Source organism: Talpa europaea (genome assembly GCF_964194135.1).
Source record: "Talpa europaea genome assembly, chromosome: 10".
In the NCBI taxonomy this organism is placed as follows: domain Eukaryota; kingdom Metazoa; phylum Chordata; class Mammalia; order Eulipotyphla; family Talpidae; genus Talpa; species Talpa europaea.
The window spans coordinates 63,675,531-63,687,285 of record NC_140077.1 but is presented as its reverse complement, the minus strand read 5'-3'; the positions used below and the strand labels follow the sequence as shown (position 1 = coordinate 63,687,285).

Genomic DNA, 11,755 nt, shown 5'->3' with positions numbered 1-11,755 from the left:
TCCCCCTGCCAGTGTTACAACATAGATCCTGCTTGGAGAACTGGGAAACAGTGAAGAGTCCTCTCTGGTCATCTGTCTTTGTCTGACCCTCTTCATTATAGTCTCTGAGTTGACTCACTCAGTTGAATGAATGAATGAGCAAGTGTCTCACTGCCCTCCTCCTTGTGTTTCCCCTTCTTCTTTCCTGTTACTCCCCATCCTTCTATCCTTTGACTCTAGCATCCTAACCTTCATTGTAGGGCTGTGCCCCCAGGTGTAAGGCTCCAAGGCAATAAACCTAGAAGGGGGCTTCTTATACTGGTGGGAATGTGGGCCTAGGGCAGTGAGCCAAGGGCTCTCTGAGGGCTCTGGGCATGGGAGGCCTGGGTCCAACTTCCCATCTACAGCCCTGTTGTGTGGCAGCTGGTCCCACTGGATCTGTCTGGCTCTACTCCCTGTCAGCCTGAAATCCAGGATGGATAGCTTTGGATATCCTGATTCTTGGGGGCTGTCTGGTACTGGCCCTTTCTCGCCACTGGAGAAGAATCTGAGCTAGCTGTATTTTCCCTGCAAACTGGTGATTCCCAGGGTCTCACATTGAAAAGGCTGATGGCCTTGCCAAGGGCCAACCTTGTGCCTCTTCCCCAGCCCCTCCTTCCTAGGAGTGTCTGCCACCATTCCAAGGTCCAGTCTGATCCAATCAGAATGGCCAAGGGTGCAGGTACTTTACTAGCCAGCCCAGATATGGGCTGTCTCTGAATCAATGGTGGGTCAGACCTGACCAAGCCGCATGGCCTCCAAGTATGTACGTGTGTTCATGAGGGAGTATGACACCTGAAGTTCCATCTACTAGCAGATTTTAGTTGCCATGTAAAGAGTGGGAGAGGCATTTTAGTCCCCTTGCATGAGTCCAGAAGCTGAGACCAGAGAATGGCTTCTGGGAGGCTTTGCTGAGTGCCCAGGAGGGCCAGGACTGATCTAACTTGCTTCCCACTCCACAACTGACCCAACCAGTAGCGGTCAGTGTGGATGCCAGGCTTGGGTCGTGGACCACCCATTGGTCCTATCCTCCAGGTCCACAGACCTGCCCACAACCCAGTCCTTGGCATCCCAAGACCTGCATCTGAATGGAAAAGACAACTACAGGGCAGGTCAAGAGGGAAGCCCACATAGCAAGAAGCCAATGGACAGGGGCAGGGAGTGCAACCTGGCAGGGATGGAGGCGCTCCAGTAAGGGATGGCATTGCACAGGGAGCATGGCATGAGACTTGGACTTTAGAAATCCCCTCTGGCGCTGCGTGCACCAGGACAGAGGGCCAGAGGAAAGGCAGGGGAGTGGGTCTGGAAGCTGGTGAGGTTGGCTGGATAAGAAATTTGGTGGGTGGAAAAGAAGTTCAGGAGGGGGAGCAAGAGCACTTGGTAATGGAGGGATGATGGTCAAGAGGAGGAGAGACTCCCAGGGGGCTGAGCTGAGTCCCAGCGGGGAGAGTGCTGCCCCTGAGGTGGGGGCATGGAGAAGGGCAGTAGAGAGAGGTGCTTTTTTTTTTTTTTAAAAAAAAATGATTGATCTATTTATGCATATAAGAAATGGGGTACAGGCCCGAGGTGTGGGAAGTGAGAGGAGACTGACTGAATATTCTCCTGAGGGGAGCAGTGGGAGAGTCAGGAGAGGTCTGCTGTGCCATGTGCTTTTAAGACATCAGGATAGTTTCTGTCCTGGGGCTGGAAAGAGGAGAGGTCTGGGCTGGAACTGGTGATGTGAGCACATGGTAAAGGAATTCTCTTTCTTGGTGCAGGCCACCAGGCATTGTCACCTTGTACTCAAACTTCTTAACCATAAAGAAAACCTATATGGGATAGCAATCATGGATGAGACAAACTTCCTCATTTCCCACAGACCCTGGGCTAAAGATAAGGACCAGGAGACTCCAGCATGGGAAAAAAAGACTTCTCTGAATCCAACACACACTAAATAATACTGTATCATTTCGCCTCACTGTGGCCCCCAGCAGACAGTTTCTTTAGAAACATTAGTTTCAGGACTCCTTTTCTTGTCACAGGAAATAAATATTTGTCTTTTGTACACTTTATCTAGGCAGAGTCTTTCATTTGGCCAAGACACCCACCAAGAAAATGGAGCCATTGCTTATAGTTATAGTGTGTGTTGGGGGGAGGGGGGTGCAGACGCAGTGGGAGGGAAAACACAGAAAATCTAGAAGTGTGTGCTGCCAGCTGGCCATCCAGCCTGCCTGTTACGCCTACTTGAAAGATTGCGAAAGGCAGAGTGGCTTCCAGGAAGCAGAGATGGGGGCAGGGAATGGGGGGCCGGGTCAAAGGAAAGAGCAGAGGTGGGCGTGGCCACTGGCTTGCAACACTCTGAAGAAGGGTCAGTGCTACACACTGTTTTTGAAAAACCAGTGACCAACCCCAGGAGGGGCACAGCCCCCTCCTGCACCCCCGTTCCCCTACACAGAGGCCAGGAGGGGTGGTGGCTTGGCAAGGTGCCTCACCAGTCAACGAGGGAAGTAGGCTTCAGGGAGGGACACAGAGCTCAGGTGGTTTCTGAGGGGCTGAGCAACCAGTCAGGCAGGCCTGAGTAGAGTGGAGGCAGGTGAAGGTAGATGTGTGGGTGGGCACAGTGATGGCAGTAGAGCTGTTTTTGGACCTGTACTCACCCCCCTGCCGTGCCGTCTACATTTTTGCCAGGAAGAATGGCATCCCCTTTGAGCTGCGACCTGTGGTGCTGACGCTGGGTATGCCAGGTCTCATGGGAGGGTGCCCAGAGGCCAGACCATGTGCTGAGCCTCCTTTCTCTGCTTCCCAGGAGAGCACCTGAAGCCTGAGTTCCTGAAGGTGAACCCCCTGGGGAAGGTGCCTGCCCTCAGGGATGGGGACTTCCTGCTCGCTGAGAGGTAATGGACCCAGCAGGCTCAGAGTCTGGCTCCCAGCCAGGATGCAAGAATTTGCTGGGGTAGGGTGGGTTGGGGTGAAGCAGGGATGCTGGAGGAAGTAGGCAGAGGAATAACAACCCATGCTTGGAGATCTTTCCAAACTGCCTGACCTCTTCCTCCTTTCAAGGAGATAAAGTTGGGAATGCCAGTGTGGGCAGGGGCAAGGGCACTGAGCCAGGCCTGCATGATTCAGGCTTGAGGTGAGTCCCTTCCCTAGATGTTCTGAACTCGTCCTCTCAGAGTCACAGAAGTGGAGCAGTCCCATCAGGCTGGAGTCTGAATTCCTCACTCTGTGACCCTGGGCCGATCACAGAACTTGGAACCCCAGGTTTCTCTTCCGTAAAGTGGGAGCGATACTATGACCACCTCCCAGTGGCTGCCTGAGGGATGAAAAATAGGCAGCAAGAGCCAGAAGCCCAAGGAGATCAAGAAATGGAGATTCTCCTCCGAGTCCCAGCTCAGACCCCATCACTAGGGATGAATGGTCCAAGAAGAGAGCGTGAAGATCCCTTGGGCAGGGTGTCCCTGGCAATTTTGCCTCCCTCATGGTGAATAGGGACCCAGATGCCAGAGAACTGGGTCTGGAGGAGAAGGGCAGGCTGGGGTAGTCGCTGGGAAGTGGGCCTGGGAGGAGCAGAGTTTAGAAATGTAGGAATGGAGCGGTTTAGTGGGGAAAGGATTCTGCTTGCAGGTAGAGGCAGGACTGGGGAGGCCCTCCTGTACAGGTGGCATTGCAGAGAAAGCCAGTCAGATCATCATGTGAGATGGTTGAGAGATGAAGCTGCCCAGCCTGGATGGGTAGGAAGAGACCTCTGACCCCCTCCTGCCTACAGTGTGGCCATCCTTCTATACTTGAGTCGCAAGTTTCAGACGGCAGCACACTGGTACCCAACTGAGCCTCAGGCCTGCGCCCGCGTTGATGAATACCTGGCGTGGCAGCACACGGCGATCCAACAGCCTGCCGCCAATGTCTTCTTATGCAAGGTGAATCTCCCTGGATGGATGATGCAGGCTTGGGCAGGAGCCAAGACCCTCAGAGCAGAAAGGACCACATGTTAACCTGTATACAGACTCCCCTCCACTACCCCGGAAAAGACATCAATAACCCATCATAACACTCTTTCCCTTGAGCCTGAAAGTCTGAGTCCTTCCTTACACATAGCCCCTGGGCGGAATCACTAGAGGATGAGTTCAGGGAAGGAGTAGGATGAGTGCTTAAAGGAACCTAGGATAAGCTGCCCCCTCTCCCTCTGCCCCAGTGTCTCTTGCCCTACTTCTCTGGGCAGCCTGTGGATGCTGCGAAGCTGGAGCGGCTGATGGGGAAGCTGACACCCTCACTGCAGCACCTGGATAGAGTGGTCCTGATGGCCAAGCCCTTCCTGGCAACGGAGCAAATCTCCCTGGCAGATCTGATCACGCTTGTGGATCTGATGCAGGTGAGGTTCTCCTGCCTGCTCACCTTCTGGGGGGTTGGGGGTTGCTCTGGGCCCCAGGTCTAGTCCCATCCCAGCTGCCGGTCTTCCCAGCCCACTGCAGTTGGCTGCGACCTCTTCCGAGACTGGCCCCGGCTGGCAGCGTGGCGGGCCCGTGTGGAGGCTGCCCTGGGCCCTGAGCTTGTCCAGGAGGCCCACAAGAGTGTGCTACAGCTTCGTGACCCCCAAGATGCCCCACGGGATCCCCAAGTGGTCCAGCAGCTGGTGAAGCGACTGCAGGAGCGGCTCCGCTGAGAGGGGTACAGTCTGCTCCCCATTGTTCTTTTATTCTCAATAAACATGCTGTGTACCTTGCACTTGTCTTCAGCCTCTCTCTGTCCCAGTAAGGAGAGTCCCCCCCACTTATCTGAGCACAGGCCCCAACAAAAAGGGTATCTCCTAAGATCACATATCATAGTGAGGAGAACTTGGGTCTTCCCTAACTAAGGGATCTAGTTATCGTCCTCTCTCCAAGGTGCTGGCTTCTAGGTTCATGGCCTAACCACTGGCAGTCCCCACTCAGGCCAGAACTTTCTGGGTTTCTTTGCATAGCATAGCCTGGCTGGCCAGCCCTGGACTCCCTGGGGTGCTGTCCCCAATGTTCTGATAGATCCCAGTCTCCTGTTTCTTTTTCGCTTAGTCTTTTTTAAACCATGATTAAGGCCAAACCAACCTGTGGGTACTCCCCATCCCTGCTTCTGGAATACTCCAAGATTAGTTCTCATCACTTTATCTTCATTCTTGAACTTGCAGAGGCCCTTTGGTCCTGTTCTGCCTTGAAGGCCTAGGATTTCTTATGCAGAAACACTTCTCAGACACAGCCTAGAACCTCCAGGGAAGGGCAGGGCAGGATGGCAGCCACGTCTCCATCCCACCCCAGCCAGGGAGCTCTCCCCAGTCTATTCTTGGGTCTCCTCAGAATCCTTGCTGCTGTGAGAATTCCATGCTTCCTTGATCTCATGACAACATCAAGTAAAAGAAGTTCCAGAATGTGGGGCCCCAGGCCTGGTTAGGAAAGTCCTGGAGACGCCCGGCCTAGGGCTCAGGCTGGAGATTGGCTCAGATTCGTGGCCTACTGGCTGAGGCTAGGAGGCCTGACATGCGTCAGCATGGTTCTGGAACTCTACATGGACCTGCTATCCGCGTCCTGTCGTGCCGTTTACATCTTTGCCAGGAAGAACAGCATCCCCTTTGACTTCCAATTTGTGGATCTGCTGAAAGGTTGACACCCACTGCTGCCTAGGCTGGCCAGGCCCTGGGGGGAGGCAGGGCATTCTTGAGAAGTGGACAAAGACTGAGGAGACCCTGCTTCCAAGGTTCACAGGGGAAGAAAAAGTTTCCAAGTGAATCCTGCCCCAGTCCCCACTAATTCTGCCCTCCTTTGAGGAAGAGCTCTAGAGGGTAAAGAGGAAGGAAGAACTGTGGAGGGCGTCCCCAGGCACCTACTCAGCACCTTGCCTTCTTGCAGGTGCCTAGCATCTTGTTAACTGCAACACCTACTGATTAGGTTGGCAAAGATCACAGAAAAAATAGGCCATTTCACATCAGAGAGCGGAGATGCTGCTTTGGTCCACACCCATTCTCCCCCACGCTCATACTTCCTCTGACTGACCGACCCAGGGTAAGGTTCGGGGCACCCATCTCCACTGCCCCAAGCATGAAGGAGACTCTAAAAGCTCTCACAGAGGCAGAAGCCTCTAGAACATAGAGTAGGAGATACAGGAGATGTGGAAATCAGTGGGGTATGAGTAGAGCTCCTGGAAATGTTTCCAGCTAGAGACTGCTGGTCAAGGAAAAGTTAAAATTCCTGCCCCCCACACTGAGTTTCCTTTTCAGATCATACCAAATGATTGGACCTTTTTGGATTTCAACTGTGTGCTGATCCTGGGGCTGCCGGCTACCCTGCTCGCCTTAGAGGGGGAGACCTAGTGAGGCATTGGGAGGCAGGTCCCCAGGATTTCTGTTGATTCACAGCTTGTGACTTGTGAATTCACCAGTTGAATTGAAGGGTGGAGGCTAGACCAGTCCATCTTCTGTGAACCAAAGGATTGTTCTGGTTACTGAACCTGGGGTGGGAGCAGGAGTCCTAATCTGGGTCCCTCTTCTGCCACTGACTTGTACTCTGACTGGGGTGAGCCATGGTGTTCCTCTGGGCCTCAGTTTCCCCTTCATGAGAAAATGGAGAAGAAGACATTTCTGTCTTTGGGAAACCTGCTTCTCTCTTTTCTGGGGTCCCATCAATGTCAAACTCTCCCTGCCCCACTCAGGTCACCACCACAGCAAGGAATACATTGAGATCAATCCCTTGAGAAAGGTGCCCAGCATGAAAGATGGAAAATTTATCTTATCTGAAAGGTAAGTTATCCTCCTCAGGGCCCTCCTGACATCTGCCTCTGCTCCTCCTGGGAGATTAAGGACCTCCAGATTCTTGGGGTTGATATGCCAGCATTTATTTTTTTAACTATGGAGAATTTCACACCGTTTAGTATATTTGTGGGCTTCCCACACCAATAAGCTATTCTCAGATGCCAGCTACATGCCCAAGAATTCAGTTAAGTTCTGACACTACCCACTGAACAAGACCTCCCCCAATTTTAGACACCAGCCAAAGTCCAGGCTGTTACCTGTGATTCTGACCAACTGAAGAGATTCTCAGTACTCCCTCTTCAGGTTCAATTTACTTTGCTAAAATAGCTCATAGAACTCAGGACACCCATTCCTCACTAGACCACTGATTTCTTACAAATGAAGTAATTCAGGAGATGTGTAGGGTTAAGGTATGAGGAAAAGGTGCAGAGCTTCATGCTTTCTCCTAGCATGCCACACTCACCTATTCACCAACCCAGAAGCTCTCCAAACCCCTCTCTCTTGGGCTTTTAGGGAGGTTTGTTACATAGGCATGGCTGATGAGATCATTGGCCATTGGCAATTGTGTTCAATCTCTAGCTCCTCTCCCCACCATTCTCAGGTGTTTTCCAAAAAAATTACCTTCATTGCCATAACATGGGACACCTTTAAAACTCTCAACACTTAGGAAATTCCAAGGCTCTTGGGAGTTGTGAGTCAAAACCTGTGGATGAAGATCAAATCCCTATGAGAGATATATTTTGATCACCCAAATAACCAAATTATATATTTCTTGTAAATCATAATATCACACACACACACAAAAGTAGAATGAACACTAACTAATGAGGAGTATAAAGAACCCACATACACATATCACCTGGCTCCAATAGCTGTCCACTTGGGAGGGACCTGCTATATAACAGCTATACCCCACTCTTGTTTCCCAGACACTCCATTTCATCCATAAATGTTTAGAATGTGTTTCTAAGTGATAAGAGCCCTTTTAAAAACAAACAAGAAAGGCATCATCACAATATCACAAGAACACCTAATAAAATTATTTCTAGAGTTCATCAAATGTCTAATTCATATTCAAAATGCGTTCATATTCATATTTATGAATTGAGGAGCTCATAAATGCTTTCTTTGCAATGTGTGCATTTGAATCAAATTTCAAACAAGCTTATAGTATTATGGTTGATTGATCTGTTTCTTAAGTCTCTTAATCTAGAACCCACTCCCTACACCTTTACCTTTGTCATGGTCCAAGATACTGGATCCTTTGTCTTAAGGAATTTCCCACAGTTTGCATTTCTTTGATTGCATTCTCTGGTCTTGTGTAACTTGATTTTCTGTCTCTTCATTTCCTATAAATTTGAAATTGTATCTAGAGGTTGATCAGATCCAGGGTTGTTTCTCAGATTGCCTCAAAGGAGCTCTAATTAACTTGAGAATATATTTTCTGAAGGCCTGAATTACTTTCTTAGAGCTGATGTAACATAGAACCGCTCACTGTTGGAAAATACATATTGTCACCCAGTTCTGGGAGCTTAAGTCAAAATCGAGGGGTCAGTCGCGCAATGCTCCCTTTGAAGGAGTTGGAAAGGATCTGTTATAGGCCTCTCTGCTAGATTGTGAGACTCTAAAGTGTTCCTTGAATGGTCTTCTCCCTCTTCACATTGACCTTTCCAAACCCTAACACCCTATGTTTGGGCATCACAGCAGCTGCTGCCCTTATCTCCCTATTTATTGTTGCTTCTGCCCCCCTGGTTCATCTTCCATCCACCATAAGAGGGATCTTTCTAAAATTCAAGGTGGATCTTCTCATCCCCCTGCTTACTTAACCCATTACCATGAGGATTAAGTCTGTATTCTCCCTGCATCTCTGAGAGACTCCCCACCTGATCTGCGATCTCTGTAATGTTTCTGACTGCCTCTCACCACTCCCTGGTTGACCCCCGCCCTTCTTCCAACAAACGCACTTATTTTCCTTTCTCAAAATTTACTGCACATTCTTTAACACTCATATGTCTATTCATGTTGTTCCCACATCTGGACTGCCTTTCCTAATGGGATTGCCAACTTCCACCATCCTATAGGTCCTGCTCCCAACTCTCATTGGCTGACAAACTGATTGCCTTTCCCAGGGCCCTTTGGATTCATACTTCCCCCAAGAGAATGTCAGTGTCCAGAGACTGCCTGTGTCTGGAAGCCACATTCTGAGTCCAGGCCACACGGGGATGGTCTGGGTAGCAGCATTGGGGATTGCAAGAACACAGCTCCTCATCTGCCTTTCTGCAGTGTGGCCATCCTCTGTTACCTGTGCCGCAAGTATAGTGCACCCTCGCACTGGTACCCACCAGACCTGCATATGCGTGCCCGTGTAGATGAGTTCATGGCCTGGCAGCACACAGCCATTCAGCTGCCCATGAGCAAGTTACTCTGGATTAAGGTGAGTGGGGGCTACAATTGCAGCTGTCCACTGGTTAGCTCAAGTAAGTGTCCCTTTTTTCCTGCACCTCATTTTCTTGGCTCCTCTTTCTGCCTGCCTTACAGAACTGTTGGAAGTATGGAATGAACCATTGGGTATGGATGAACCTCATAATGGCAAAAAGGAAGGGCCTCCAGGAGGGCCTGATATTTATCAAGTCAGGATAAGAGTCAGTAAATTTTTTCTGAACTAGAAAATAATTGAAGGGCCTTGAGATACCACCAAATTTGAAATTGACAAATAATCAACTCATACAGCTTTTACTCCTTATCCAATGTCTGTGACAGATATCACTAATGATTAATAGAATTCTTTTCTGCTGAAATCTCAAAATCCTTCTGAACAATTTGTCCGAGGCAAATTCTACAACCAGAACATCCTTGGTAGTGTCTTACACCTCCTTAGCAGACAAGGGTACTGAGGCTGGAGGGTCAGATGGGACTGGGGTATGACTTTCTTCCTTCTTCTTCTCTATCCTTGTCAGCTTTTGATCCCAATGATCACAGGTGAAGAGGTTCCAGCTGAGAAGGTAGAGCAGACGCTAGCAGAGGCAAACAATAGCCTGCAGCAATTTGAGGAGAAGTTTCTGCAGGACAGGCTGTTCATTACTGGGGACCACATCTCACTGGCTGACCTGGTGGCCCTTGTGGAGATGATGCAGGTGCGGAGTGGGGTGGGGTGGGGTGAGGTGGGGGACAGAGTCTGGGCAGAGGTGGGACTCCCCTGTGATGGGACATAGCTTAAAGATAGGCTGACGAATGAGGAGGTGTGGGAGCCATGTCTGGGTGCTTGGACTTGATCTGGGAGTGACAGGAATCACAGATGATTTTGAACAGGGGGAAATGGTGATTGTTCACCCTTTACTAAGATTCCTCCATATGCAGAGGCACTGAGGGAAAGCCTGAGAGAGGGAGAAGAATCTAGCATTTCTTGGTCTGTTAGCCAGGATCCTGATGCCTCCACCTCCCATTGGACTCTTCAGGAAATGTCCAGAGGCTTCCCAAGTGTCCTTCCTGCTCAAATTCCTCTCTCAAGAGTCCTAGATGGATAACTGCAGTGCAGGTCCCCAGGCTCTGGGTCTGAGGGGCATCCACGTGCTTTTGAGCATATTTGGGTGTGGGGCAATTATGTGACTTCCACATGCAGGGGGCGGATGGTCAGTTCCGATCCAGCTTGTGTGCAGAATAGCCAGTTTAGACTCTGGCCAGTGTCTAAGAGGCCAGCATAATTTCTGGCCAATATGCAAACTGTCCACTTTTGTCCCTGGTCAGTATGCAGTGTAGACCAGCACCAGAAAAAGCTGTTCTGGTTTTTCAGCACCCTATGTTTCATGTTTTCCTTCCCTCACCCCTTACATTTCACCCACCCCACCCCCTTTTGGACCTCTTGAACATCCTTGTTGCTGTTTCTTAGGTGGCATGCTGGGTATCCCATTTCAGCCCTGTATCTGAAAACAGAGGGAGGTTTAATGTGTGTGTGTGTGTGTGTAAACACAATTCTCATTTGAGGATAGGGGTTACCCTAAAAGAAAGCAGGACCCATGGGAGGTTTCGGGTTGGAATAGTGGAAACCATCTGGGCCAGGGGTCATCTCAGAGAGGTATTTGGGAGCACTGAGCAAGACTAGTGATGAAAAGTCCTGGGTACTTCTGGATCTTCCATCCCCACCCCATATCTATTATATTCCCTTGATCTCATGTCCAGGTCTTGGGGGTCAGCAAAATAACTCTTTGTGAAAGCAGATGGAGAGAGCCCTTGAAGCTTTAGGAAGAGACCCAGCTGAGGCTGGTTCCAGGCTAATCACTCCCTCCTCTTTGTTTTTCCACAGCCCATAGGGAGCAACCATAATGTCTTCCTCAACAGTCCCAAGCTGGCTGAATGGCGCATGAGAGTGGAGCTGGCCATTGGCTCTGCCCTTTTCTGGGAGGCCCATGACAGATTGATGAATTTAGTAGACTGGGACTGTTCAACATTGGATCCAACAGTCAAAGACAGGATCTGTGAGTTGCTGCAGACGTTCAAGTAGAAACAACCCGTCCCGTAGGCCCTTGTTGATTAGCTCTTTGGGTCTCCTACCTTAGGGAAGATGCTGAAGCAACACCACTTATTTGCCTAATAAAGAACTGGAATAACCACCATGCCTGCTGAGCTAGGTGTGAGCATAAGGTCTGATGTAGGAGGGGGTCTAGTGTGGGAAAGGGAGAGGGTGGTGATTGTAGGTCCTGCCAACTTCCCAAAGGAATTTAAAAAATTAACATTGGGGGGCCCTCCCTGGTGGCACAGGCATTAAAGACACAGTGCTATCAAGCTATCACCAGCCATTGCAGTTAGAGTTTGATCCCCAGTCAAGGTGCTGACCCATATGGCACAGCAGACCTCTCCTGTCTCGCCCACTGATCCCCTCAACAGTGTATTGCAGTAGATCCGCCTGTTCTGCTCCCTGCTCTGTCTTTGGTGATTCCTCTCACCCCCACCCCCTGCACCTCTGGTCTACATCCCGTTCTTCTATGCAAA

The 11,755-nt window shown here is 50.2% G+C and overlaps 2 protein-coding genes across 2 annotated transcripts; both read left to right on the top strand.

Annotated features, from left to right (window-relative positions):
- Positions 1–2,620: 2,620 nt before the first annotated feature.
- LOC311179267 (glutathione S-transferase theta-1-like) lies at positions 2,621–4,657 on the top strand (the record flags this gene model as incomplete). Its single annotated transcript, XM_084246384.1, has 5 exons — positions 2,621–2,732; positions 2,804–2,891; positions 3,764–3,914; positions 4,190–4,366; positions 4,457–4,657. 5 exons carry the CDS (start codon positions 2,621–2,623, stop codon positions 4,655–4,657), a joined length of 729 nt encoding a protein of 242 aa, XP_084102510.1.
- An 854-nt stretch (positions 4,658–5,511) lies between these two features.
- On the top strand, positions 5,512–11,267 carry LOC311179268 (glutathione S-transferase theta-4; the record flags this gene model as incomplete). Its single annotated transcript, XM_084246385.1, has 5 exons — positions 5,512–5,623; positions 6,670–6,757; positions 9,053–9,203; positions 9,727–9,903; positions 11,070–11,267. The coding sequence occupies 5 exons, from the start codon at positions 5,512–5,514 to the stop codon at positions 11,265–11,267; spliced, it is 726 nt and encodes a 241-aa protein (XP_084102511.1).
- Positions 11,268–11,755: the final 488 nt, after the last annotated feature.